At 43.5% G+C, this 27,743-nt stretch overlaps 1 protein-coding gene across 3 annotated transcripts; it reads right to left on the minus strand.

The window, feature by feature from the left end:
- Positions 1-307: 307 nt before the first annotated feature.
- DSE (dermatan sulfate epimerase) lies at positions 308-27,743 on the minus strand. Of its 3 annotated transcripts, XM_009897390.2 has the most exons (6): positions 27,679-27,743; positions 16,775-17,243; positions 6,831-7,084; positions 5,115-5,354; positions 3,445-3,652; positions 308-2,156 (listed from the first exon to the last, which is right to left on the minus strand). In XM_009897390.2, the coding sequence occupies exons 2-6, from the start codon at positions 17,188-17,190 to the stop codon at positions 395-397; spliced, it is 2,880 nt and encodes a 959-aa protein (XP_009895692.1). In that variant the 5' UTR covers positions 17,191-17,243; positions 27,679-27,743; the 3' UTR covers positions 308-394. The 3 variants fall into 3 exon arrangements, with proteins under 3 accessions (XP_009895692.1, XP_054030077.1, XP_054030078.1); XM_054174102.1 differs by lacking the exon at positions 27,679-27,743 and having other exon boundaries at positions 16,779-16,893; XM_054174103.1 differs by lacking the exons at positions 3,445-3,652; positions 5,115-5,354; positions 16,775-17,243; positions 27,679-27,743 and having other exon boundaries at positions 6,831-6,913.

Genomic DNA, 27,743 nt, shown 5'->3' on the forward strand with positions numbered 1-27,743 from the left:
AAAAAGCAAGCCCTTAGAAACAGATCTACCCAGGGGCCTCTTCTCACCAAAGAAAATAACAGAATCACAACTTTATGTTACTCAACTCTGTTGACCAAAGCATAACATTCCCTCAGCAGATGTGAGGCCCAACTCAAATCACAAGGGAGGAGTACTTATTAAGTACTTAAGTTTTCTGAGCTATTCATCGCCCGCTCGATGCTTCCATTCCTTCTTGGTCTGAAACCAATCTTCCCCAAGCTGTTTTTGGAATGTTTCAGAAAAATTAAAAGAAAAATTAAAAAAAGAAAGGGAAAAAAAAAAAAAAAAAGATAAAACTTTGGCCCTATTAGGGTTAATGACTTTTGCATAGACATATATGACCATAAACTGGTCGACTAGTCGAGGTCTTCTGCTAACATTGTGACTGAGAACAGGAGGAATACAGCCACAATAATATACAGCTGTCTACTAAGAGGATTGCATACAGACATCGCTGGCCGTGCAGTCTCTTGGCCTTCTGGAAGTAAGTGAGCTGCATTGCTAACATGACAAAAAAGATGGCAATGTTGAGAACCAGAAAGAGGCGAGTGTAGGACGCCGATATCGATGGGGCGCTGCTCCGAGCAGTCGTCACCATCTGCGCCAGCCCTGACCGGCCCTTGATGGACAGCCCAGTTTTGTGCTTCACGTAAGTGATATCTGCAAAATCCAGAAGATCTTTCATTTCTTCATCTTCATCTACAGGTAACTCTTTCTGTGCTTGAGTCTGTGCCTTCTGCCGCACTCTTCGTTCGTTTACCTCAATTTGTGCAAATATGTCAGGCACGGCATCGACAAATTTGTAGCCTTTGGCTACTTTCCTGTTTTTCTTTGCTCTGCTGTGCTGCTGCTGCTGCCTCTGCGAGATTGCAAATATCCTATCGATGGCCTCCTCTGTTTGTCTCTTATCTGAGAACCTCAGCAGGCGCTCGGCAGTCTTCCTAAAGCTAGCTGTGTTGCGCACACGAGACAGGATCTGCTTCTCAAGCTGCTGGAAAACAGGCTTAAAATGCTGCAGGTTCCTCTCCACGATCCCTAAGTAGTCCTTCACTTCTGGCACCGTGGAGCTCCTAATGGCAGAGGCTCGGTCGAAGACAATCTTCTGGCGGTCTGCGATAACCTGTGCAAAGGCAGAGCGGGAGCCGTCCTCGACGGGCCCCAGGTAGACGGCGTAGGCGTGCTCCCCGGTGGTGACAAAAACATCCAGCTGGGGAGAATCTCCACGGGCAGTGAAGCTCTGCACGTCGACAGAGGGCCCAATGAACAGGTAAATGGCCCTGGTGACAGGGCGCCGCAGGAAGGTCGTCACGTTCACGTAGTTTGTTCCGTTGTAGGGGTAGCCCCTGGGGTACATCCTGGAGGCGATGGTGGCCTTCTCGCTGCGGCCGGTGTCATCCATCCAGTACATCTTGTATATCCCGTCCCGGTGCCGAATGAAGGCCCCATGGACGTCGTCCACCACCGTCTCCTCAAAAGGCACATCCACATTGTGGAAGAAACTGGTCGCTGCCTCTAGAGGGCTGTCGTCTTCCAGGTGGATTTGGTCCACCAGCAGGAGAAGCTGGGGGTGGAGAAGGATGAGGTTTCTTTGCAGTTTCCTCAGCTTCAATTTAGGGTTGTATGCACCCACTCCTTCTCCCCTGATAAAAACCACTCCGCTTCTCTCCACGGCAGCAACCACTCGTCCCTGACAGTCGCCAGCCAAGTCGTGCTTGTATTTAAGCCACTTTGAGGAACAGTCTTCCGTAATCTGCCCTTCCCATGGGGAGAAGCAGCTCTTGGACACGGCAGGGGAAAACATCAGCACGTTATTAAAAAAGGTATATTTTGGCCCATACAGAGCTTCTGTTATGAAAGGTACACCGTTGGGAGCAAAAGTGAAGGAGTTCTGGTCCGGGTGTTCATGGCCAGCATTAAAGTTCCTCCAGCCCTTGATCCACTCTTTGTACTTGTTCTTATGAACAATATCATATATTGCACGTCCTCCCAGCTTTCCTGACTTGAAGGAAAGGAAAGGCCTGTTGATTTCTGCTGGCAAAGCACTTCCATAGGTCACCACTCCCCAGTCCTCAAAATAATGCAGCTTAGGAACCCCATAGTCTGGTGGAGGTACGGAGCGCAAACTTGCATCATACCTGCCAGTAAAGACAAGGAAAATGGGCTTAAAAATCACTTCAGTGATTCCATGATCAGCATCTCAAAAACTCAAAAAGCCATTCACTATTTACACCAAGGAGCAAGCTAACAATATGTTTGCTTCCTGAGTGAACTAGTCGTAATGATATCATCACTGGAGGTGTTTAGGAAGAGACTGGGTGGGGTGCTTGGCGCCATGGTTTAGTTGATAAGTGTTGGATGATAGGTTGGACTTGATGATCTCAAAGGTCTCTTCCAACCTGGTTAATTGTAATTGTAATTGTAATTATAATTGTAATTCTAATTCTAACTCTAATTCTAATTCACATACTAAACCCTGTACACATTTGCCGCCTGCTTTTTAGAGAGTAACAGCTGAAAGCATCTGCTCCACTTCTAAAGCAAGCAATCCTTCTACAGTCCAAGAAGAACAGTACCACTAATTTCAAACTAGACACATTTTGGTTTGCATCATAAAGCTGCAATATAAATCCTGAAGAGAGGCACATCAGGACCAGGCTGTAAACCTAATTTTGCACTAGAAGTCAACATTTGCACCTCATACTGATCGCTTGGCCAAGAGGAGCTGATTATCTGCAGAGCTGGAAACTGCATAGAAAATATAGATCTCTCAGGATGATTTTTTTCCTAAGCATAACTTGCAAATTACTGTGCAACACCAACTAAGAGCAGCCTTCCTACCTACATTACTTTATTATTACTTACAGCTTTTAGAAGAAAATTATGCTTTAAATATTCACCTAATTAATTATTAAAGGACACAAGGGGATTAAAATCTGTGCAAACAGACCAAATAAACTGAAGGATACATGCAGGCAAATTTTCAGTCCTTTTGGAACTGCTTGTACTTTTATGAAAGCAATAGACCACGAAAGGAAAACACAAAAGCAGATGTAGGACCACACCAAGGTGGTCCCTGTAACGCTGGACAAGGCTGCCCAGAGACTGTGAGCTCTCCTACTCTGGAAGCTTTCAAAACCCACCATGCAATCCTGTGCAACCTGATGCAGGCATACCTGCATTAGCAGAGGGGTTGGACTAGATCACCTGCAGAGGTCCCCTCTAAGCCCTACCATTCTATGATTCTATGAACATATATTGTGCATCTCCACCAAGCAATGAAGTCCCTGGGAGCCAGCTGACTCTCTGGGTTGCACATGGCTAGCCTGATCTCTGCTTCTACAGGGCAAGTCTAAAGATAACGAGTTGTCACTAATAGCAAACAGCTGTCAGGTTCCTTTTGAGCCCACTCATTCCCTTTCATACCAGAGGAATTCAGTGTGGAGAGTGCACCACCTCTGCCCTTTGGATGGTGTCCCTGGGCCCTCCACCACTCGGTTCCTTCTGATCTGCTCTGCAAGCCAGTTCCCGCTGCCGTTGCGCATGACAAATTTGTCCAGAAACACCAGCTGGCTCTCTGGCCCGTAGAACCAGTTGTAGTTGGAATCTGCAATGGCTACAGTTCTCTGAAACCCTTGGGAGAAGGTGAAAAGAAATGTAAGAAAGGACAAAGAAACGTACAATGATGCATTTGTAGAGCACGACAGCAAAGCCAAGCAGCCAGCAGATACAAACACAAACAGCCTTGGCAGATGATTACAGAACCACTTGTAAATGAGCCATAACCAGGTTACACAGGAGCTGCTTCCTTCTGCTGTAGCTGACATGAATACTCACCTTTCTTCTTCAGCTGTAGGCTACACACAGTCAAAATACTACAAAAAATTAGGAAGCAATGTCCCATCTACTTCCTTTCATCACTCAGATGTGGCAAAGGTAACTTTCTCTTTATGGCTTTCACTTTTTCCCATGTCAGTCTGAACTCTTTAAAGCAAGAAACCAGAGTTTTCCCAAAGGAAAAAAACCAAACCAAACCACTATTTAATTTTTAACAACAACAGCAATAATAATAATAACCTTCAAGCTTCACACTGAAGCATGAGTTCACTTAGCCCTTAGGAACCTCTTCCCAGTAGATGCCAAGGACTCACATGGAGTCAAAGCTGCTTTCAGCCCCTTACATACACAGCTAGAGCTGAGGTTCTTAAAGCCAACAAAGTCTCTACTGTCTTTTCAATCAGGAATTTGAACACTCTAAGTTCCTCATGAATTGTCCTGCAAATAAATCACAGAAAACCATCACTGAAAACTTGTAAGGCTGCCTGAAACTAGATCTATTTTGAAAGCTAGAAGGGATCAGCAGTATTTATTAACTTGGAAGTCATTTCATGTTTGTACACCTCCATCTTTCAGTCACAACAAGGACTTCAGAGATGCTAAAATACAGTCTGAGGGACTAGAGATTCTAAAACATTGCTTTTCCTCCAAAATGTTGTTCCTATCTTTTGACTGATTTTAAAAGTCACAGAATCACAGAATCACCAAGGTTGGAAGAGACCTCAAAGATTATCAAGTCCAACCTGTCACCACAGACTTCATGACTAAACCATGGCACCAAGTGCCATGTCTAATACCCTCTTGAACACCTCCAGGGATGGGGACTCCACCACCTCCCTGGGCAGCCCATAAGGTCTCCCCTGAGCCTCCTCTTCTCCAGGCTAAACAATCCCAGCTCCCTTAGCCTCTTCTCGTAGGGCTTGTGCTCAAGGCCTCTCCCCAGCCTCGTTGCCCTTCTCTGGACATGAATTCAAGTGTCTCAATGTCCTTCTTAAACTGAGGGGCCCAGAACTGGACTCAGTTTAATAAACAATGATTTCTATTAAGCAGTGATAAACAAGGATTATTTTTCAATGGAGGATTAAAGTAAAAATCCAAGGAAAAGATTATTTAGGGGGAAAAATTATCTTCTTCAAGTATGAAATCTGTTGCCATGGTGGTGTTAGGTCAGTGGTTGGACTTGATCTCAGAGGTCTTTTCCAATCAAAACAATGCTATGATTCTGTTCAGATTCATCTTCGTTCACCCAAATGACTTACCTGGCAGGACAGTCCTGTACATAAATGCAAAGTGCTGCTTGAGCCAGGGGTGGCTGAAGTGATTGATATCAAAGTGCCTTTGGACAAGAAACATGTACTGGAAGAGTGATCTGGTTGTGTAACTGCCATAAGCCACCCCTTCATAGAGGGAACCATCTGTCACCTCCTGCAGCAGGACCACTGACTTCTCCATGATGGCTAACACTTGCTTTGTCCACAAGTAAGCTTCCTGAAGGTAGCCTGGAAGAAAAAGACGTTGGCAAACCTAATTACAATGACACAATAGATTATGTTATCTGTACTCCCATAGTGGGATCCTCTACAGCAAGGAATCTGAAATCCAGGGCTCTAACACACAACCTAGCACTGCAGCCTCCCTGCAGTTCTAGGGTGAAAAATAAACCAGGTGTTCAAGCACAGCAAAGCAAGGTCACATGAGCAAGGAAAAGGTCAGGCTTGGCAGGGCTCTAGGCAACCTGATCTAATGGAGGATGTCCCTGCTCACTGCAGGAGGGTTGGACTAGATGACCTTTGGAGGTCCCTTCCCACCCAAACCGTTCTATGATACTGTGATTCTTTTGCTAGTAACATTGGGATTACGCTTTCTATCTTAAGAGGGAAAAGTCCTTAATGCATTCAGGACATGCACAAGAGGAAGAGCCAGGCCAAGACTATTTATTGCATTTCCAGTTAAAGCTTTATGAAAACATAGTTTGGTTCCCACTAGAGGGCTCCCCCACTGCAGATATTCCACTCGGTCATTTTGCACTGGCATGATCACCAGCGGGGTAAGGAGTTTAAAAATACAAAGAAGTTGACTTGTGAGCTGCAGTTAACTGGTATTCTACCAACACATACTCTGTTTTGACACATGCTTCATTCTACTGCCACTTTCATGTCTATTGTACAACAATGTGTGAGGAGACCATGTGCGTTGCTCTTTACTGATTCTCTGCTCTGAAAGACCTTGTCTGGAAATCTGGACTGGACAGGGTACACATGAGGACTTTTCATTCTTACAAAGGGTGAGGTCAGAATTTCAGATTCATTTAAGATGATCATTAAGATAATCCAAGGGCTGGAACACCTCTGCTATGAGGATAGGCTGAGGGAACTGTGCTTGTTCAGCCTAGAGAAGAGAAGACTTTGGGCGCACGTTAGAGCTGCCTTCCAATACCTGAAGGGATCCTACAGGAAGGCCGGAGAGGGACTTTTCATAAGGGTGTTTAGAGACAGGACAAGGGGGAATGCTTTTAAGCTGAGGGAGAGTCAGTTTAGACTAGATCTTAGGAAGTTCTTCAGTACAAGGATGGTGAGACTCTGGAATAGGCTGCCCAGGGAGATTGTGGGTGCCTCCTCTCTGGGGGTGTTCAAGCCCAGGTGGGATGAGACCTTGAGTAGCCAAGTCTAGTTGAGAGATGTCCCTGCCCATAGCAGTGAGGTTGGAGTAGATGATCCCTGAGATCCCTTCCAACCTAAGCCATCCTATGATTCTATGATTTAGATAAGAAAATTTATATACACAGGTGTATAGGCATGTGCCTTGTACACCTGCCCACAGGCTTTTCTCTGTTCAGGAAATAAAAAGCAGCCAAAGAGCAAACCTAATCCTGCTGTACTCTCATAAGCATTTCTATAGCTTCCTGAACTCTGCTGCATAAATGGCAGATTGAGTTGATAAACTTCAGAAAAACATTCCTATGGTTTAGAACATACCTTGATTCATCAGAACCAGGCTTCCAGCCAGCAGGGCCACACAGTTGGTAGGCTGGTGGTTGTGGAGGTATTGGAAGCCCCATCCACGTCTGTATGATGTTTCGTACATATATCCCGAGGCGTTGGCAATGACCTCAAGAAATCTCTCCTGTTGAGTCTTGCTAAGATAGCTGTACAAGAAGTCATACGCAGTGGCAAAACCAATTAAGGAGTGAGCAAGAGGGACCTCATCCCATGGGGCATCCTTCACTAGCCTGTCAACAAAGAAAAATGTCTATTAATTGAGTTCCACCTACTGATTTTTCTCTGTTGCCATACCGTGAGCTGTGTATGACTTAATGTCTCCACCCGTGAAGCCAGGCAGTTCATGTTGAATTTTAACACAGTACTAAGCTACTTACCACATCTCTGAGACCACTGTTTCTCTTGCCCTAGGTATGGACAACATTAACCTTCAAAGCTCATTCATTTTGTTAGAAAGATTAAGCTGTTAAGTGTTGCAACATTCAGGGTTTTGCTTGGAGAAAGAGACATGCAGAATATTGATAGAACAGAAACAGGATTTATTTATCTGAGGCAAGGTTCACACCATTTTGGTGAGGAAGTAATATCCCATGGTTTATGCTCCTCCAAAAATCTTTTTCGTTCTCAAAGGAACCTAATGTTGATAAATTCCTTAAAGGTGGCTATGAGACTTTAAAGCAAGTATAGTAAAATAATTCACTATGCTGTTTCTTTGTCTCCCAAATGCATTCAAGGATACAAGTAGAGATGAAGTTTCAAATGCAATACTGCATTAAATTCTATAGTATGGGAATGCATGTTAGTCTCTGTGGCACTTTAGATGAAATAGAAAGCACTCTTCTAGCAAAGGAAGTGCTAAACCACAGGGAGGGAGGGACCTCAAAAGATCATTGTGTACAACCCCCCTGCCAGAGCAGGATCACCTAGGACACACAGGAACACATCCAGGTGGGTTCTGAATGTCTGCAGAGAGGGAGACCTCACAACCTCTCTGGGCAGCCTGCTCCAGGGCTCTGTCACCCTCACAATGAAAAAGGTTTTCTGCATGTTCACATGGAACCTCTTCTGCTCCATATTGAACCCATTGCCCCATGTCCTGTCATTGTACATCACTGAGCAGAGCCTAGCTCTGTCCTCCCAACACTGCCCTTCATATCTTTATAAACATTAATGAGGGCACCTCTCAGTCTCCTCCAAGCTAATGAGACCAAGCTCCCTCACTGCATTTAGGTGGTTGACTCCTTCAAAAACACCATCCCAACCTTTCAGTGTGAAAAGAACCTATGTTAGTCATCCTAAGCCTACACACTGGCATAGTTACCCACCTTGGGTCAGGCAAAGTGATTTTGTCACAACTTCCTTGAAACTGTAATTCTGTACAGTAAGGCTTGTATAGAATTTAAGGCAGAGAAGAGAAAATTAAAGACCATGATTTAAAGATCCTAATTTCTACACATACAAACCCAAGGTCAACATCTGTTCATCAAATGAGGCTCTCTTGAAGCACTAACTGTTAAGGTGATATAAATCAGTGGACCTCCATTAACTTTATTTTGGAACTCAGCAATGTACACCAAACAATGTGGAACAAGATTCACAAGAATAATGGTCAAGTAGCAAGCACTAAATGCTTTTTGTATCTGAATTACACCCTCATTTTTCACATGGATCTCCAGTGTCACATCTGGTAAACAGCCTGGCTGATAAACCGTGGGAAAGTCTGGTATACCATAGGCCTGCACTGAACATACTGGGTTAAAAAAAAGGAGTTTTCAGGGCTATCTATTAACTACAGTGCTCTGAAATAGTAAAGAAATATGCTATATATTTACATTGAGACTCTTGAATGTGTCCAGAGAAGGGCAACAAGGCTGGGGAGAGGCCTGGAGCACAGCTCTGTGAGGAGAGGCTGAGGGAGCTGGGGTTGCTTAGCCTGGAGAAGAGGAGGCTCAGGGGAAACCTTATTGCTCTCTACAGCTACCTGAAGGGAGGTTGTAGCCAGGAGGGGGTTGGTCTCTTCTCCCAGGCAACCAGCACCAGAACAAGAGGGCAAAGTCTCAAGCTGTGCCAGGGGGAGGTTTAGGCTGGATGTTAGGAAGAAATTCTTCATAGAGAGAGTGATTGGCCATTGGAATGTGCTGCCCAGGGAGGTGGTGGAGTCGCCACCACTGCAGGTGTTTAGGAAGAGACTTGATGGGGTGCCATGGTTTAGTTGATTAGATGGTGTTGGATGAGGGGTTGGACATGATGATCTTAAAGGTCTCTTCCAACCTGGTCTGGTCTGGTCCATTCCATTCCATTCCATTCCATTCCATTCCATTCCATTCCATTCCATTCCATTCCATTCCATTCCATTCCATTCCATTCCAAAAAGTACTGAACTTGTTTGCTCCCAGTGATGAAGCTCCATAAAAATCCAAAGTCTGGGGTGTTCTTTTAAGTTCTATTCATGTGTGTCATGTAAAATATTTTTGCTACTTTATATTAAACATTTAAGAGCTTAGTATAAATCCTCCACTAATAAACTGGAGAAATAAAGGGATCATGGATCATGGTGGTGTTCCTGGCTAAGAAGTGTGCTGAGAATTTTAGCATGGTGCAATGTGATTATCTGCTTTAGATTGGCCACCTTGTACATTGGATCTGAAGTTGGGGGAGGTTAAGACAGTTCTTCAGTTGTCAGTCTATGATGCCAAGAACCATCACACATGCATTGCACTCTCTGAGGCTTAGACCACCTTCACTAAATGCAGTTGCATATCTAAAGTCGTGTGTGGCACTTCAGGACGTGGTGGTGGTGGGTTGATGGTTGGACTTGATGACTTTAGTGGTCTCTTCCAACCTTAATGATTTTATGATTCTGTATCACTTGTGTAACATTTTGGATGGGAAGTAAAAATCAATAATACCAGCACAGCCAAGAAAAAATATGGCACAATTACCACAACCTCTCCATTTCTTGACAACTCTCCTAAAGCTGCTCATGTCTCTTTCCTCAGTAGAAAGGGCTTGCTGTGTTTTTCTCTTACTGCTCTCTACTAATAACTACTTCCTTAATGAAACCAGAAGTATTGGCATTTCTCGAAGAAATATCAGCCAAGAGGGATAAACCCACTGTGTGCCCAGCTCAAGGCAGGATTTAAATCAAACTCTCCTGCTTAAGTGAGTTCCCTGCTCATCACCTTCCCTTCACTTTGTGTACAGTTCTTTACAACAAATTGAAGGAAAATAACAGGCTCTAACCTGACAAACAGAGCACCCTTCCAGGCAGTGTGAGATCTGATTTCTCTCCTCTGTGTTAACACAGCATCACTGCACACAAAATGAAGCATTAAGCACATCCTGACACGTATATTACACAAGTAATCCACATCCTGGAGTTTAATGCTCCAAACTTTCCCATGACAAATTACTTACTGCTGAGTGACTCTTGGAGGCTGAGGGCAAATGAAGCTAATGACTGAAGGAAACAGGCCAGTACTGACTCCCCAGTGCTGAACATCTCTCTCTCACTGGGTGGATGCAAAGGAAATGAGTCAGGGCTCTTTTCTAAAGGCTTACAGGTGAAAATTAGTTCAAGGACTGGCCTTCAGTGCATTTGCATGCAATCTGTCTTAGACATGGCAGCTAGCTAACAGCATGGTTGAGTTTAATGCACAGTGAATGCCAAGTGTGAAATGCATGTGTGGCATGGAAGGGGTCCTGGAGTCAACTCTGTAGTTGTACAGCCTTCCTAGTGGCAATGCCCTAGCACTCCGTGGACACTTGCTGATATTCTGGCCCCTTTCTGGGGGAAGGAGACAAAGCTTTAAACCTCCTGTCAGGCAAAGGACAGAAATAGCCATCTGTGGCCAGAAAGATTAGACATACCAAGAAGGAATATATCTTCCAAGGGAATGAGACCACCACCACGTCTTTTATAAACTACATTCAATTTTCAGTATTTTCCTCAAAAAACCTCCAAATGAAAGTATGTTCTTGTGCTCAAATGAAATAGTCTCTTCACTAATGGAACAACATCTTCCAATTTGTGTCTTGGAAAGGAAAAAACCCAACCAAAATACGTGAAAAGATCTGTTTCATCCACAACAACCTCCCAGCTTTCACCCTTGCTGCATTTCTCTGGTTGGCTGCCAGAACTAAACCCTTATTATCTGCACAACTTAAGTGTTCACTCATTTGCAACAACAAAAACGTTAAGAATAAAAAATGGCCTTGAAAAACCGAGGATTTATGTTTCCTGTGTCCAAATGTAAACCAAACTTGCCCCTATCTCTTCACCACTCATGTTTCAACGGCAGCCACGCCGATGCGCCTGTCCTCACTGCAGCTCAGTTCATGGGAAGACAGGCAAAGGAGTGCTGACAGGCAAAGGGCTGCACAAAAGGCAACATACTGACAATATTTTTCAGAAGTTTCAAGAGCTTACTATAAAAGGAGGTTTGTACTGTTGAGGAGGCAACTAAAACTTTACTCTCTTGGAAACCATCATCTACTTTCGATTCTTTTTCTGTTTCCCCACAGGTCTACGATCATCATTCTGCTTCCTCTGAAGCTTCTTGCAGATCCTCTTCCCGGTTTTGGCTTTGATCACCAGAGTCCTTTTCACACTGGGCTCGCTCTTAGTATCAATCATGATCCCTCTGTGTTGACACATTAATAAACAAGAACTGAGTCTGTTTTAGTAGCTCTCAGTGGCATATTAAGCAGACAGAGCAATTTAGTTCTGTTATTATTTCAACACATTGCCTCCACTGGTTCTTTTCTAGCAAAGTTCTATACCAGGCATGCCACAAAGTGAGCTCCCTGTAGCTACCACAGAACTTCAGTGCCAATTTGTCTCCTAGAGATCCTATCAGCTGAAAGAGAAGGCACAGAGAAACTCTTCAAAATCCAGCTAGCTAGCCACTGAATTTCATAGTCAGGCACAATTTGTTTTCAAATGCCAGGTATGAAAAAGATACAAACAGCAGGAGGCTTTGATATTTCACTCACTAACATAATATACATTCCAGATACCAAATTCATCCTCCTACTCTTCTTTTTTGTCCTCCCTGCAGGAGCCTGTATCTCAGCATCCCCCCAAATTCTTTTCTACTAACTTCTATGCCACAGCCTTATAAAACCCTCCTAAGTTTTCTTTGCATGGGACTGCTGGCTGCTTATGGGGAGTCAAACAGATGTTCTAAATTTGTGGTGTCAGCACAGAGATTCGCTTGATTTCAGCCAGGCACATGTGAATTGATTTGAGTTCTACATTTGTCTGCACATTCAATTATTGTGTTTATGTGTTTTTACTTTGTAATCCATATTGTTCAACACTCAGAACTATCTGGATATGAACAGCAACAGTCCTATTGCATGCCCCAATACTTTTAATGAACAGGGACTAACAGAAGGCTATAGGATTGCTGGTCAATCAGGTCACAGATTTCTCATGCTGAAGCCTCCTGTTAGCTTCTCCTTACTCACTGCTGTTTCCTTGGAATGTTTGAATCAACTTGAAAGCAATTATCTCCCCTCTGAAACCCAGAGCCAGGCTTGCTGTCAAATCCCACACCTTACTGCACATTGGTAGCATACTTGTCTTTAAAAAACAGGGTGTTAGGTATGTGTAAAAAAAAATATAGAGGCACAGAAATCCCTTGTCTGGCAGCTGCAGATGGGGAGGTCTCTCCTGCTGGGAGAAGGGTGCAGAATTTGTGAACTTCTGAGGCGTTTGTTTGAAAGGTGGACTTAGCAGAGACGTGAGTTTTTCACTGCTTTGTCCAAAACGTAGTATCTGGCTGGACTCTTATTTCTGCACAGTGTGTGACTCCAATTACATCACTGCACTCAGGGCAGGAACAGGCTGAGGCAGCATATGGAAAGAATCACGAGTACAGAGCCCCTCAGCCAAAAACACACTTCTGGTGGGAGTGCTCTAGAGGCCAGGCAGAGATAAAATGCCAGAAAACACATCTATATCCTCTGTTCTCTGGAAAGTAAGATAATCCAGCTTAAATACAAGGACAAACTTCCCCTGAGATTGTAGCCAGCACCTAGCCATATCAAACCCCAGGAACAGCAAACAAGTCATTTACTTGTAAGTTTCACAGGCTTTTAAGTTTCACAGGCAAGACCATCGAGGTTCATCTAAGTTTTAGTGAAATATTAGTGCACTACGTTTCCCTGCTCTTGCCAGTCTCCAAAACATTATCTGTTCCCATGTAATTTTGGGTGGTTGTTACAGTTAGCTATTAGCCATTGGCCCTCTGTTTATTTTAAAATGTAAACCCACTCCAGGATGTAGCAATTACAGATGCTCTGTTATGAGCAGCACGCCTATCAGCATGGGATGTTATGACAAAAGGCTCAGGCTCCGTTAGCCCACATGAATGGGAACTCAGTTAAGGGTGTACTTTATTATGTGATATAAAATGACTGCTGTAATAGATGAGACAAGATAAAAGTGCTTCATTAAGTGCCCCTTCCATGCATGGGTCAATTACCAGCAGACTTTCTCATAACTGTGTCCTGAAAGAGTGGATCCTAGTTGGATTATTGCACGTTCTCAAAAATGCAAAGATGAAATTTGAAGTGTCAGCCTCCCTAATCTCCTGGCATTCTGGAACAAATAACCAGTGACATTTAAACTGTATTTATTTTACCAAACTACTGCACACACTACCAAAATACACTTCTGTTTTCTGTTAAGGCTTAAATCTTCCTTATTCACAGAATGGCTTAGCTTGGAGGGAACCTTTGAGATCATCTACTCCAACCTCCCTGCCACAGGCAGGGACACCTCTCAACTAGACTCAGCCTCATCCAACCTGGCTTTGAAAATCCCCAGGGAGGAGGCATCCACAACCTCCCTGGGCCACCAAGGGAGTCCCACCACCCCTGTACTGAAAAACTTCTTCCTAAGATCCAGTCTAAACCTACTCTTGCTCAGTTTAAAACCATTCTTTAATGTTGTTACAAAAATTCTCATCCAAGTGCTGGTTGTTTGTTTGTTTGCTTTTAATTCTAAGACTATTTTAGAGTCAATGCCCTGTCAGCAGAAGTCAGAAGAAATCCAGATTATACTGCTGAAAGAATCAAGCTGCCAATGAAGAATCTCTGAGACTGCCAGATTTAACTTCCCAACACATGCTGATCAATCTGTCAGTGATAAAAAGCCATTTCTGGAGCAATTTACGTGGCAGTCTAGGTGCTTATGCTATAAAGGAAGTCTAGGGACAGGGAAGTTCCTCTGATTTACTTATCTTATTGAAACCTCTCTGGACAAGCTCTAATGACATAAGGAGATTTGGCAGATGAGACTCCTAACATTCAAGACTCCAAACTTTAGCTCCTTTCACCCTCCTGATCAGAACACATTGTGTCCTCAGACTATTTAATAAGGATAGCATTCATAATATATCACCCAGAATGTTATTTTCCCCAAAGTCCAAGGGAAACTAAACAAGCCTAAACAGAGTGGATAATTTTGCATTTGTTTACTTTTTAAATCATTGCCAGAACAGTTCATGTACAGTTTTATGCAGTGCTTTAGACACCATAACATCTGAACTCCTGCTAGCAGAGTGCAGGCCCCAGCTCTCAATAGAATCACAGAATGGTTTGGGTTGGAAATAACTTTCAAACCATCTAGTTCCAACCTTACTACCATGGTCAGGGATGCCTTCCACTAGATCAGGTTGTTCAAAGTCATATCCAACCTGTTCTTCAACACTTCCAGGAATGTGGCATCCACAGCCTCTCTGGGCAAACGTTCTCACCACCCTCACAGATTTCTTCCTTACTTTGTAATCAAAATCTGTCCCCTTGCAGTTTGAAACTGTTCCCTGTGTCCTATCACTACACACCCTGATAGTCCTTCCCCATCTTTTCTGTAGGCCCCACTATTTGATGTGTTTGTCCTCCTAGTCTGTCTTACCCTGAACAGAGAAGTGTCTTTTTACTTTGTTTGACACTTTGTAGTTGAGTTTCTTAGGAAAACCAGATTTACATAATCTGTCTGTCCACTCCTTCAGCTTCTGACCTATTTGTGCCAAGCCAGACAGAGCAGTACATGCCTCAAAGACATGACATTCCTGCAGTTTCCTCAAAATCACTGCTGGACAAGGGAGAGAGATCTCTGCTACTGCCATCACTGATGGAGCTACAGTGTGAACTCCACGTTGAGAACACGCACCCATAGGTTCTCAGTGGAAAAACAAAAATGGAAACCACATCTATGTTTCTGTCACAGCATTGGAAAAGCTGGCAGCTGGAGGTTGTACAAGGGCAGCTTAGCCCAGACCTATATTCTATGTTTCTGATTTCCTCCTCTACTACTCTACTACTTCTGATTTCCTTCCTCTACTAAGCACACTGCACCCACTTTTAGCAAAGTGGAGAACCTTGACTAAACCTTGATTGTTTGCTGAATGACATGTGCAGGCCAGCCTGGAAAGATGGGAAAAGCACAGCAATTCTTTCGCTGCAGTAACACAAGATACTTGCTTAAGAAAAACAGTAGTTTAAAGGAGGTAAATATTATCAGAGCCAAGAAGAAATAGGATACCTACAGAGTTCTGATTGGTATTTGGTCAGCTGGGACAAAGGACAGCTTTATGGCAAGGGAAAGGGGAACCACAATCAATCCAAGGCAGGAATCACAGGAGACATGGAACTGAAGTGAGGTTATTGAGACAGAGATGTAGAAAATGAGACAGACACAACTACGTCTCACTACTCAAAGTATCACTGCTCCTCTTTCTTATTTCCTTAAAACAGATGTCCATGTAACTATGTGTTTATACTACCCAAAGCATGTTAAGAAAGTGTGAACAACAACACTGGGGAGAAATGTGTTGACTTTGGAGAAGTCTGTAGATCCCATTGGAGATGGTTAGACATCCTTGAATTCACTTATGTACAGCTCTATCCCTCTGCCAGTGTGCCAGGAGAAACACAGACTGCCTATGGAGGTAAGCAAGACTGAAGCTTTGTACTGTTGTGCTTCAATGGAAGATTCTGGAAATTACCACCATCCTGTTGTGCCAATACTTTCCTTCCCAACTCCTGTGTGTCCTCTCTTTTGTGATATGCCAGCAACTTCAGCTCAGTGCATCCCCTACTTCTTTTGTTTTAGTTCCTCTGTTTCTGTGGCATTTGCCGTTTAAATACTTGGTGTAGGGGAACCCCAACATTGAAACATCCCTTTTTCATAGGGCCCTTTTATCTACACCTAATTACCTATACCTTTCTCATAGGTCATTTTTATCTACACCTTTGTTTTAATTCATTTTACCTCCATCTGTATCTTTTTCATTCAGGTCTTTCCTGAATGCCTCCTAAGGAAGAATTACACAAAAGGTATGTGTGAGTCTGGAATTAAGAAGGAGATTAAAAATTAACACTTTTGGCACTTTCTTGCCACAAATCAGGCATGAGACTTTGCCTTCTGACTGGAAGTGGGTTTGGATTCTTTTTTTGGTTAACTGTACCATTTTACCTCCATCTGTATCTTTTTCATTCAGGTCTTTCCTGAATGCCTCCTAAGGAAGAATTACACACAAGATCTGTGTGAGTCTGGAATTAAGAAAGAGATTAAAAATCAACACTTTTAGCATTCCTTGCCACAAATCAGGCATGAGACTTTGCCTTCTGACTGGAAGTGGGTTTGGATTGTTTTTTTGGTTAACTGTACTAGGATGGTACACAAAGGGCCATGCTCCTTTTTGTCAGCATTGATTTGCAGCAGGGCAAGTCCAGTGAAGGTAAACAGCTTTGGTTCAGATGAGGGCAAACACGCTCAGCAAATTAATCGCTGCTGAAGTGAACGTTAGACCAATTAAATAATGCAAGCAATTGACTCATCCTCCCACTCCCCCCAGCTGCAAGCAACAACAACTGTTTAAAAAAAACCAAAAAAGACAAAAATCTACCAACTAGGCTGAGCTGCCATCCTCTCCATGTAATCCTTGGCCATGCTGAGGGCCTCGAGGTTTTCAGGGTAGAGGACACAGAACATCGCCAGCGCCCCGAGGTTGTTGCCGTAGATTTCATTCCACCGAGCGCTGAACTCCTTTGGGTCCCAGGGCGGAAGGTACTCCAGGGGATTGGACACCATGGTTTGCACTGCCTCCAGCAGACGAGCTGCAATGTGCTGGTGTGTGGTGGCAGCCTGGAGACGCAGAGTCTCCACGTCTCCTCTGGAGAAGTAGAGCATGGGGTAGCTGTCATAGTTGGCGTTGACAAAAGGAACCATCGCGTCCGGGTCCTCCCTGGCGCCGCAGGCAAAGGCGAAGCAAACTGCCTGTATGAAAAACACACTTGGGGCTCCCCGTGTGTGAGTCCTCATTGTGGCATCAGATCTCCAAGTCTCAGTGGCAGCCAAACCATCTTTGAAATATGCTGTGGCAGATGGACATGAAAGAGGAAGTTAGAAAGACGAATTTGTGAGACAGTGTAGTTCAGGTTGCTCTCTAGGAAGTTCCATCTGGGCATAAAGCACCTCAAGCATTATTCAGGTAGCTTTCAAACAATTTCTGTGTGAATACTTCAGATAAAATAACTGTTGAGCAATTCACCCTAAAAATACCCAGTGCACTTAAAAGAAAGCCTCTCCCCCTCCCACATCTTTCTCTCTAGTAGCTGATCCAAAGTGAAGCATCACACTGACAGCTCCTGTACTTCAGACTTCCAATAAGTGCAGCGTGCCTAACACGCAGCAGTGCTGGCTGTACTGGCAAGAGGAGGAGGGTGGGATGGGAGGAGGATCTGGGAGAGCCAGGGAGCTTGTGCTGGCAGCAGCCAAGCCTGTGTGCTGCCTTGGCTGATGCTAGCAGCCGGAGAGGGAAGGATGAGGAATGCTGGAGGTTTGTGCTGGGGTCATTTTATACTGCGCTTGAGGCCTCTGCTTCTGACACGTCCTCACTTTCAAGAAAAGAAGCAGATCAGAAAGATAAAAAAGAGGAAGAGAAAGTAGCAGAGCCTAGGAAAAAACATCTGAAATACCCTGCCTTCAGGGCATTTAGTTTTTTTTCATGACTATTATTATTGTTGTTGTTACTATAATGTCTCCATCTTGCATGTAGACAACTCCTGCCAGCTACTAAGAAGGCTGAATTAAGGCTGAATGTTGAATTAAAATGAGTAATTCCCTACATAAATGGCTTCTCCAACTGTGCTCAAATGACATATCTATGCAGAGGTTAAATGCAAGTATTTAAACATAGTAAGTTACTTCATATAAAATTAGCAACTATCTAGCCTGAACTCTCAGATAAAACACAGCCAGGATCCCCCTGAGGAAAGCCAGCAAATTCCTAGAATTCTTCCAAGGGGAAAGGTTACAGAAAGCAGACCCAAGGGAGACAGTTTTATGTAAATAATGAACAGTAGTTTTCAATTATTAAAAGGAGAAATAGATAGAAGGAAAGAAAACCAAAAACCAAATATGAAGTGGGGGTTTTTTCCATGGAAAACCTGCTTCATAGGATTCCGTCATAAAACTCCGAAGGAGCTGAAGTACAAAGCAACCTTTTATTTTTCCCCACAGCTCCCTACCTATACATGCCAAAATTTTCTAACAGAAACACAGGCTGCTAAACCCTTATTTAGACACCCATATCCTGTGTCAAAAATGTCCCTGATCAGTGCATAGAAAATGAAACAGCCTTGATAGGCTGGGTCCCTCCATGACTACTGAGTACACAGCCCCTCTGTGTGCTTGTGTTCAGCTCCTAATTCATCTGGGAGGAAGGCTCTTTGGGCCAAGTACATCTTTTCTTGTGCATTCCTGTCTGGGGTAAAAATAATATTGCCCCCTCTACCATTTCTATATTACACAAGTGCTTTAACAGAGAGTAGTGGAAGATGACATTTTCATAGTGTTCTAATGCATGTCTGAAGTAAGTTTTGCCCTTTTTTGGATGTAAACCAATCATTACAGGCCACATGAGGCAGATCACAGGGTGGTGTAGTTGGCAATACTTCTACTATAGCTACATAGCATCTCACCACATACACACATACAATGAAACAAGCAGCACACTTTATCCAAACATATTCAAATCTGCTCTATAAATAGGGAAATCACAGAATAGAATCACAGAATCAATAAGGTTGGAAAAGACCTCAAAGATCATCAAGTCCAACCTGTCACCCAAGACCTCCTGACTACTGAACCATGGCACTAAGTGCCACGTCCAATCCCAATTTGAAAGTAAGTAAACAGCCAAACCAGTACAAGATGTTTGAAATATGATGTCACCTTTGTAACTGTTGGAAGTAACTGCTTCTTCATAATTAAAAAAACCCCAACATCATAGTTTGTTTGGTTTTTAAAGCTTCTGTGATCCTTTGGACTTGATGATCTTTGAGGTCTCTTCCAACCTTGGTGATTCTGTGATTCAGAACTGGGAGCAGATGGGGGAAAAAAAAATATCTTTAAAAGAAGCAATAAAAAAAGAAGAAGGCCTTTTTCTGTGATGAGCAAACATAAGAGAGAAGTTTCCTAGCTTACACAATCACAGAAAAATCCCAGCTAGCAGCAAGAACCCCAGCATTCTTCTCTCTTTTCCTTGGTTTGATTTCTCTAAGTACTTCCGCACGTCTATGAGAATTAAGCACATCCATTAAATGCAGGGATGGTTTTCAGGATTCCCTAAATGAGGGCCTTTCTAAGCACAGGTTAGGCAATTTGGTTTCCCAAAATGTCTTCTTTGTAAATCTGGACACACATTTCCCAGCCTTTCACCATCATCAAACACCTCCAGGGATGTCTAAAATTCATAGCCCTCATCTGAAGGATTCAATGAGCCCACTCATTTTCTCCCCTCTCGTATGTGTGTTTTTATCAGTGAAGGCAAACCCTTTCTTTACCTTGTATATGAGAAGCAACCACGCAGTTTAGACTAACCACATTGTAACTGGAAGCCTGATCTGCACTACATTCAGAGTCATCCAGGTCACTCTGTAGGGCTTGATGGGCAGCAGGATGATAATCTAGCTGCTTAGAAACTACGCTCATTCCTGTTACCTGTAAAACCACTCCAGAAATCACCAGGAGCTTGCAAAAGCACCAAAGGAGCTTCAGAAGAAGGTGGTGATCAAAATAAGTAATGTTTAGAGACTACTTAGAATTCATTACTATGGTATGTATGTGCTGGGGGCAGGAGGGGGAGGAGGGCAGGAGCCACCAACCCCAAACCAGGGAAGCTGAATTCAGCTGAGTTGAACTCTACACTTTGAGGCTTCCTTAGTTAACTTACTTGCAACCTGAAGGCTTAAAAACCACATAGCACTCCTCAAAGACACACACATGAACTCTGACTATCTGCATAGCTTGGTGAAGCCAGACATGTACAGATGACTGACTGCATAAGCTTGAACTTACCAGCTGTGAGTTGAACCTGCTACAAATTTGATGCACAGGGCTCAAAAGAACAGGAGCTTGGGCCTTGTGATTGCTTAAATCACACTCACAACAGCAGGTGTTTTAAAGTTAAAAGAGTTTTTTTACTCTCAGATTACATTACATCACTACTAGCACATCCTCCACAAAAAACTTCATCAAGCAACTCAACCTTTTCTGAAAAAGAGGGTGTTTTATCCAGTTTGGAAACCCTGACCTGATAAAGTAATAAAAATGAAGAGGAGAGTGAAGGGTGATTGTCTATGGAAGAAAATGCTAATAACACAATGTGCTTTGAAAAGGTTGTCTCTTAGTACTGGAATGAAAGAGCTTTTGCTATGATTTCCACTCTATTGCCAGCAGGGAAAAAAAAAAATTATTCTAGAAAAAAAGATAAATAATTGAATCTGAACTATTTCAGTGCCTTCTAATCTGGACATTGGTTTATACAACTAAGTTTACCAAACAAACTTGGATGGATACACCACTTAAAGAGCAACGCTGCTCACTGCTGCCACATGTGCACAGAAGGGCCACTCCAGCAGGGGAGAGGGATGAGGAAAGACCAGCCAGCACTGTTAGGACCATCAGCTGGCCATGAAACAATCCAACCTCCTTGTGGATTATCACAAAACACACACATATGTAAAGTTCTGAAGACCATTATGCTTTGTGGATGCTTTTTGCTGGGATAACACTGCTTGCTTAAAAAGCAGAAATCACAGGTGTCTTTGCTAGCATCTCCAGCACTAGGTCATGACACACCTCTGACATGGGTATCTCATCAACATTTACAGCCAGCAACACCAAAGGTGGGATTTCTGGTGACTAAAACTTCCATGAACTACAGGCATCAAAGCAATTAAGTCCTCTAAATGACTCCAAGTATCTTTAAGTACTAAAAAATGCAGGATAAGCCAAAAAAAAACCGAGAGGTGAAAGGGTCAGTAAAGACTAATTCACATCAGCATTGTGACTTGGCTCCTACTGTCTCACAGAAACACATCTGATACAGCAAAATTAGGCAGCAGACAGAGTGGGACCAAGAACACTATGAACTTATCTTTATACTGTATCAGTCACAATAAATCTACTGACCAAAGCCTCCAGCCCGATAGTTCCCACACGGACAAGTAGCACTGCTGAGACCCTCTTAAAGCTGCAAGGCTGGACACCAGTGCAAGAAAGTCCCATGTCCCAAGATAAGATCAGTCTGGAGTCCTTCCTCCACCTTGCTTTTTTGGTCAGTGAGATAAAACGAGTGACCATCTGTCTCTCCCATAAGAATGCTGGAAAGGTGTAAAAACCACTACTTAGAACATGAAAAATACCTATTACCACCTTAACCACCAGAGGACATTACTTCATTTCTTCCTCTTTTCACCACGAGAAATCTGCTACATCACAATTATATAATGTCAAAGGTATTTCAAATCTTACAAACTGACCTCCTAAATGTAAGTCAGAACCAGATCTATGATAAAGCACAACTCAGTTGCCCAGGTGTTGGCAGTGCACTTGCTCTGCAGCGATCCAAAATACCCTGAAAGAAGATTTGTCTCAATTTACAGGATGTCTGGGTAACAGCTGTGCTATGAAAATCATAAAAGCAGCCAGAGTTAAAAAAAAGCCACCACAGTTCCTATAGTAATTATCAGTATCTGGCGTCAGGTCAGCAGTCAAGATTTAAACTTGTGTCTGTCCTTTGATCCACACACAACATTCAATGGATCTATTGAGAGCAGCACAGAGCCGGGCGAGACCAGCACTCCAGGATCAATGGAGGGCCGCATTCCTTCTCCATCGTGCTACAGATGGGACAGCAACTGCAAAGTGGGGTTTTTCCCACATTTACTGTAGGATGTGTATGGTATCTGTGATGGAAGCTTCATCTGTTTATTCCTTTAATTTAAAAGCTTATTTGCCTGTTTTAGCTCTGTGCATGTCTAAGTTCACGGGGCACGCACAGCGCGCGCCTAATGCACAGCCTCCTCTTCGCCTCGAGCGAAAACGAGATTTAAATTATCTGCATGCCCAAACCATCACCTGGGAGTTTGGAATTTTCTTCTACTTCAAAATTTATCCTACTGGAGAAATGCTTTCTCAACATTTCTTCTTTTTTTTTTGGTTGTACTAACATCACTATTCCTAATCCTTACTGAGAGCTTTTATTCCATGCTTCACTGCATAGGAGAAACAGGAAAGACATTTTGATATCCGAAGGCGATCATTCCCAACCAGTACAGACATGCCCGGTAAGGCATCCACACTCCATGAAGGAAGCTCAGTCACTTTTACCATCAAAGGCATGAAAATAGAAGCTACCACAAAAATACTTCCTTTGGAGCCCTGGCATTTTATCCTGAAGTACTTTTCAAAGGCCGTTTTGATAACTAAAACTGAAGCTGCTTCTATTTTTTGCAGGGATGTTTTTCACAGATGCTAACACTAACAGAAGACAGTTTGAGAATTGAAAGGTGGTTGTAGCCAGGAAGGGGTTGGTCTCTTCTCCCAGGCAACCAGCACCAGAGCAAGGGGACACGGTCTCAAGCTGCACCAGGGGAGGTTTAGACTCGAGGTGAGGAGAACGTTCTTCACTGAGAGAGTCATTCCTCATTGGAATGGGCTGCCCAGGGAGGTGGTGGGGTCACCATCCCTGGAGGTGTTCAAGAGGAGATTGGATGTGGCACGTGGTGCCATGGTCTAGTCATGAGGTCTGTGGTGACAGGCTGGACTCGATGATCTTTGAGGTCTCTTCCAATGTTAGTGATACTGTGATACTGCTAACAACTCTCTCTGTGAAGAACTTTCTCCTCACCTTGAGCCTAACCTTCCCCTGGCACAGTTGGAGACACAAAGCATCTTCCCCTGTACAGGGGGTCTGCAAGGCTGTGAATCCTTTGGTGTGGGGTATCAGAAGCCACCTTCAGGGTTTCTTTTGACAGCATCCTACAACCCAGCAGCACAACTGCACTCACAAGAGGAAACGAGCAAAGGGAAAAATGATTGGTGATAACCACGAGCATGGTCTCTGCATGGACCAAGTGCACAGGAAGAGCTGGAAAACTTTCAGAGGGTGATTGCAATGCCCAGGAGGCACAAAGAACTGAAAAAAGGAAAATCCTACATGCAAAAAAGGGAAAGCCACTTTTACTGCTGTCAAAACAGAATTCCTCCTTGTGCCTGATCCAGCCCCTTCACACCGCTGATAACAGCACCAGAAACTTCTGATAACTGTGACTAGTGTGTCCATTTCTGACTTTAACTTTCAGTATGCTGTTCATTATTATTGATACAATTCTGTTGTCACTTCTGCTGCTTTCATTTGCTACCTCATTATCCAGTTTCTGTGTGTATCTACAATATAACATCTAGTTCCACTCTCCCCCCATAGATTTAATAGGTATGCCCCCAAGTGCAGCTGTTTTTTTCAAGGTGCAGACTTGGAGAGACAATAAAATATGTTGTCCTGTAGTTCCTTCAGGATTATTACTTTGGAGGGTGGTGAGACTCTGGAATAGGTTGCCCAGGGAGGTTGTGGATGCCTCCTCCCTGGGGCTGTTCAAGGCCTGATGGGATGTGGCCTTGAGCAGCCAAGTCTAGTTGAGAGGCTTCCCTGCCCATGGTGGGAAGGTTGGAGTAGATGTTCTCCAAGGTTTCTTCCAATCTAAGCCATTCTGTGATTCACTGATTACTGTCCTCATTGCTGCCTAGAATACCCTTGAAAAAAAATCACAGTAGCCTTGAGAAAAAGTGACAATCACATTTTCCTGGACAGAAGCCTCAGCAGTAGATAGGAGTTCAAAGGCAAACTTCAGCTACTGCAAAATTCAGCTGCTCACAGTTGGCATGAACAGTTTGTGTGAGTCGGGGCAAACACAGCCATCAAATTACAGCTTCACTTTGAGACTTAGAATGGTATCATTCTATTTCTGACCTCGAGTTGTACAAGCAAGGGTCTCTCACAGAGCAGAACTGAAACCTGACAGATCGTTCTGGCAAGAAGTGTGATGCACCACAGCTGCACAGATCTGATTTAAAAGCTTTCAAATGACAAAACAGCCACAGAAACACAGCCGAGCAACTTGTGAAAATACTTTAGGCAGCCATTTGATTAGCACACTTGAGAGGGCAATCCAGGCTTACATAAAATATTCAGCTTTTAAAGTACTTCTGATAAAAGTAACTAGTCCCTCTGAAAAATAACCTAAGTCAGGCCAACCCTAGTGAAAGATCTCATGTTGAAATGATGTTTGTCTGCTACTGAGATACAATACCTGCCTGAGTTAAGTAAGCAGGGCCTCTAAAATCCATTGCCTGCTCTAAACAACACTTCTGCAGGTTCTGCCTGTGTACTCTGTCAGCCTAAGCAAGGGGAAAAACAGAAAGAAAGGCCAAACAAAGGTAATTCCAGACCATGTACATAATGGCAGCATTGTTCCCAGGCTTTCACACCTGACCATGTCCCAAGAGAAGCTGATAGCGTAATGTCAGCACCTGATGTGAGCAAAACAGCAACAGAGCCAGAGCTCTGTCATTCATGTGATTCCCAAAATGACCAGACCCCTCTGGTCAGCTCTCCACTACCAACACTTCGCTTCTGCTAAACTTCTACTGACAAAGGATTCATGAGAAAGGTCCCAGGTGACACCAGCTAAATTTCCTTTTCCCTAGCAGTCCTCAATGTCCATCTCTGCTCTCTTCCCATCCTGAGCAGATAACTGAGTCTGGCCAAAGAGCACAAAGTTTTGGGTTTTTTGACAGGAAAAGGATAATGGTTTTAAACTAGACTAGATATAAGGAAGAAATTTTTTTTTCAATGAGAGTGACAAAACACTGGAACAAATTGCCCAAAGAGGCGGTAGAAGCCCCATCCCTGGAGCCATTGCGGTCTTTAGGAAGAGACTGGATGGGGTGCTTGGTGCCATGGTTTAGTTGATTAAATGGTGTTGGATGATAGGTTGGACTCCATGATCTCAAAGATCTTTTCCAACCTGGTTAATTCCATTCCGTTCTATTCCATTCCATTCCATTCTATTCCAGGCCAGGTGGGATGGGGCTCTGAGCAGCCTCCTTTAGTTGGGGAGCTTTCATTTGGGTTAGACTAAATGACCTTAAAAGGTCCCTTCCAACCCTATGCTTCCATCATTCTGTGATAACACATACCACATCCCAGCCAGGCTGGGTCAGGCTAACACTCAACGGGTACAGAGCTCAAAGGAAGGACTTTACACCAAATACTGAGTCTACTTAAAATAAGTAAGTGGCTACAGTCTTGAACACAAACTGGCAAGTGGTTTAATAGCTTCAGGGGACTACACTACTCTAACAAAGCTTTTTGATCTACCTCAACTTGAATGGAGACAGCAAAGAAGGTGCAAACAATCTGAGACAAACTTGCTGCTGAGATACAATATTTAGCACTTAAGAACAACTTGCTAAGCAGAAGTCCTACTCTCCTTCACTCACCAGACACTGGGATTACCAAGTCTAAACCAGGAAACAATGGTCATGGAAAGCTGTTTCTCCCTTCAGTTTTTTTCCAAATCCTTTCAGAAAGAAAATAAAGCAGGGAAAATGGGCTTTACTTCTTGCAAAATGTTCAGGAACAATAGCAGTAGTAACTGAAATTCGTTCTGCTCATTGCTAGAGTTATGTTGTGGGTGCCAGATGTGCAAGTTTCCACACACAAGCCATAAGAATGTGACTCCAGTTTTAGCTGAACGCAAACACTGCTGAGAGAAGGGACACCTCGGTTTTACAGACTCATTTCCAGCCTCATTTAACCCTACTGCTCACAGCTCAGACTGCTGGATGCTGATGGATGTGACCACTTCTCCACTCGCATGCATCCTCACTACGTTCATTCACAACCCAATAGCTGCCTGGTAACGGGAATGACTTTCTACCACCACTTTCTACCACTGAAGTACCAAACCAAGATGTTCCTCTACAACCAGCCTTCAGCTATTCCATTTCACTTAGAACTGCAGGCAATCTATGAAAATCACATCTAACATTTAGCCAGGAAATTAAACACATTTTCCCCTCTTGCAGTGCAGGCATCTACTAAATATCAAGTTAGAGTCACTAACATGCACTGTTAATAAAAACTGAGCTTACTTAGGCAACCAGAATCCATGGACTTTTACCACAGATCATCCATTTGCTCAGCTCATGTATTTCTTCCTTTGCAACCTATATTCTCTATGACCAAAGAACAGGTTTTACAAGAGATTGTGTACGAACAGGCGGTGGACAACAGCTCCAAATGCCTTTGGAGGCCAACCTCCACAGCAGAGGAATCAGATGCATTTAAAACCCATTCTTATTTCTTGCTCTCACATTAAATCACTCAGGGCTTTTCTTTTTTTCCATGGCAATTCAAAATCATGCAAAATATTACAGTGCTTGTTTTGAATAACAAGAGAAGAAAAATGACATTTGCTTCAAGCACCATATATTAGTGTGCTGGTGAAGTTTATCAATAGCCAAGAAAATCCCAATCCAGAACCGCTCTGCTAACTTCCACTGAAAACTTTTGCTAGTTTAGGTCACTGACAGAACACATATAAGCACTGACACACAGCAAAAGAACTCAAAGCTTAAATAATACTTAGCGCTTCTGTAGAAAAATGCACCCAAGGATCTCCAAGTAGTTATGAAACAAATTAATTAATTGAACTTCTCAACACCCCTGTGAAGCAAGCAAGTACATTTATCTATTTTATGAGGAAGGAAGCAGAACCATGGAGAGGTGGAGTGACTCGCCCGAGGCTACCCAGCAAGAGTCTTTCAGAGTAATAAACAGCATCTAAATTATTGATTCCCACTGCTGCCCTTCAGCTGAATTGTTCCTTTTGTGAAATACTGCAGTGAGTTATAATAATTGTTGGCCCGATAAACGTAATGGGGCAACATTCAGCCAACATTTTCTTTGTTGTTGTTAAGACTACACTAGAAGTCTAGTGTTATTTAAATTGCAATTGACCTTCTAGTCTCCACCTACAGCATTACTTCCCGTACCTCGTTCACAGTTGTACCTATTTCTTGCATTGCCTTTGCTTACAACCGAAAAATAACCCACTCCAGCTAAGATGCAGGGAAATGTCATAGCTTTACATTGTTTCAAGAGGCAATGGCAGAAAAGCAGAGAGAATGGCTACGTTCATCCTACCAAACTGCCTTTTCAGAGTTCTATGAGGTGCACCAAATGATGATGCATTGCTTTCATACAATGCCAGCTACAGGAATTGCAGCTTGCCTTCCTGGGGCTGAGGAGACTGAGCTTCCCGGGTGCATAGCTGCGCTCCCGGGTCGCTTAGGACTTTTACCGACAAAAAGAAAAGTGGCAGGAAGTTGCATGGGGAAAATCGTTCTTTTCCTGTCTCGCAGCTTGCCTAGGTGCAAGAGAAGGATGCTACCACTTACCTCTCACATACGCATGGCTGGGAGGGTTCACTCTCTGGCAAAAGACTCGGAGGTTCTTGCGGTAA

Source organism: Dryobates pubescens, chromosome 28, assembly GCF_014839835.1.
Source record: "Dryobates pubescens isolate bDryPub1 chromosome 28, bDryPub1.pri, whole genome shotgun sequence".
Taxonomy (NCBI): Eukaryota; Metazoa; Chordata; class Aves; order Piciformes; family Picidae; genus Dryobates; species Dryobates pubescens.

What these genes read in the sequence shown, in the direction of transcription:
- DSE (XM_009897390.2), bottom strand. Translation starts at nt 17,190, where the DNA reads ATGAGGACTCACACACGGGGAGCCCCAAGTGTGTTTTTCATACAGGCA. An exon ending in ATGGCAGCTCAGCCTAGTTG is followed by an intron (nt 7,085 to 16,774) that starts GTAGATTTTTGT and finishes CTTTGTTGACAG; the next exon opens with GCTAGTGAAGGATGCCCCAT. An exon ending in GTACAGGACTGTCCTGCCAG is followed by an intron (nt 3,653 to 5,114) that starts GTAAGTCATTTG and finishes CCTTCTCCCAAG; the next exon opens with GGTTTCAGAGAACTGTAGCC.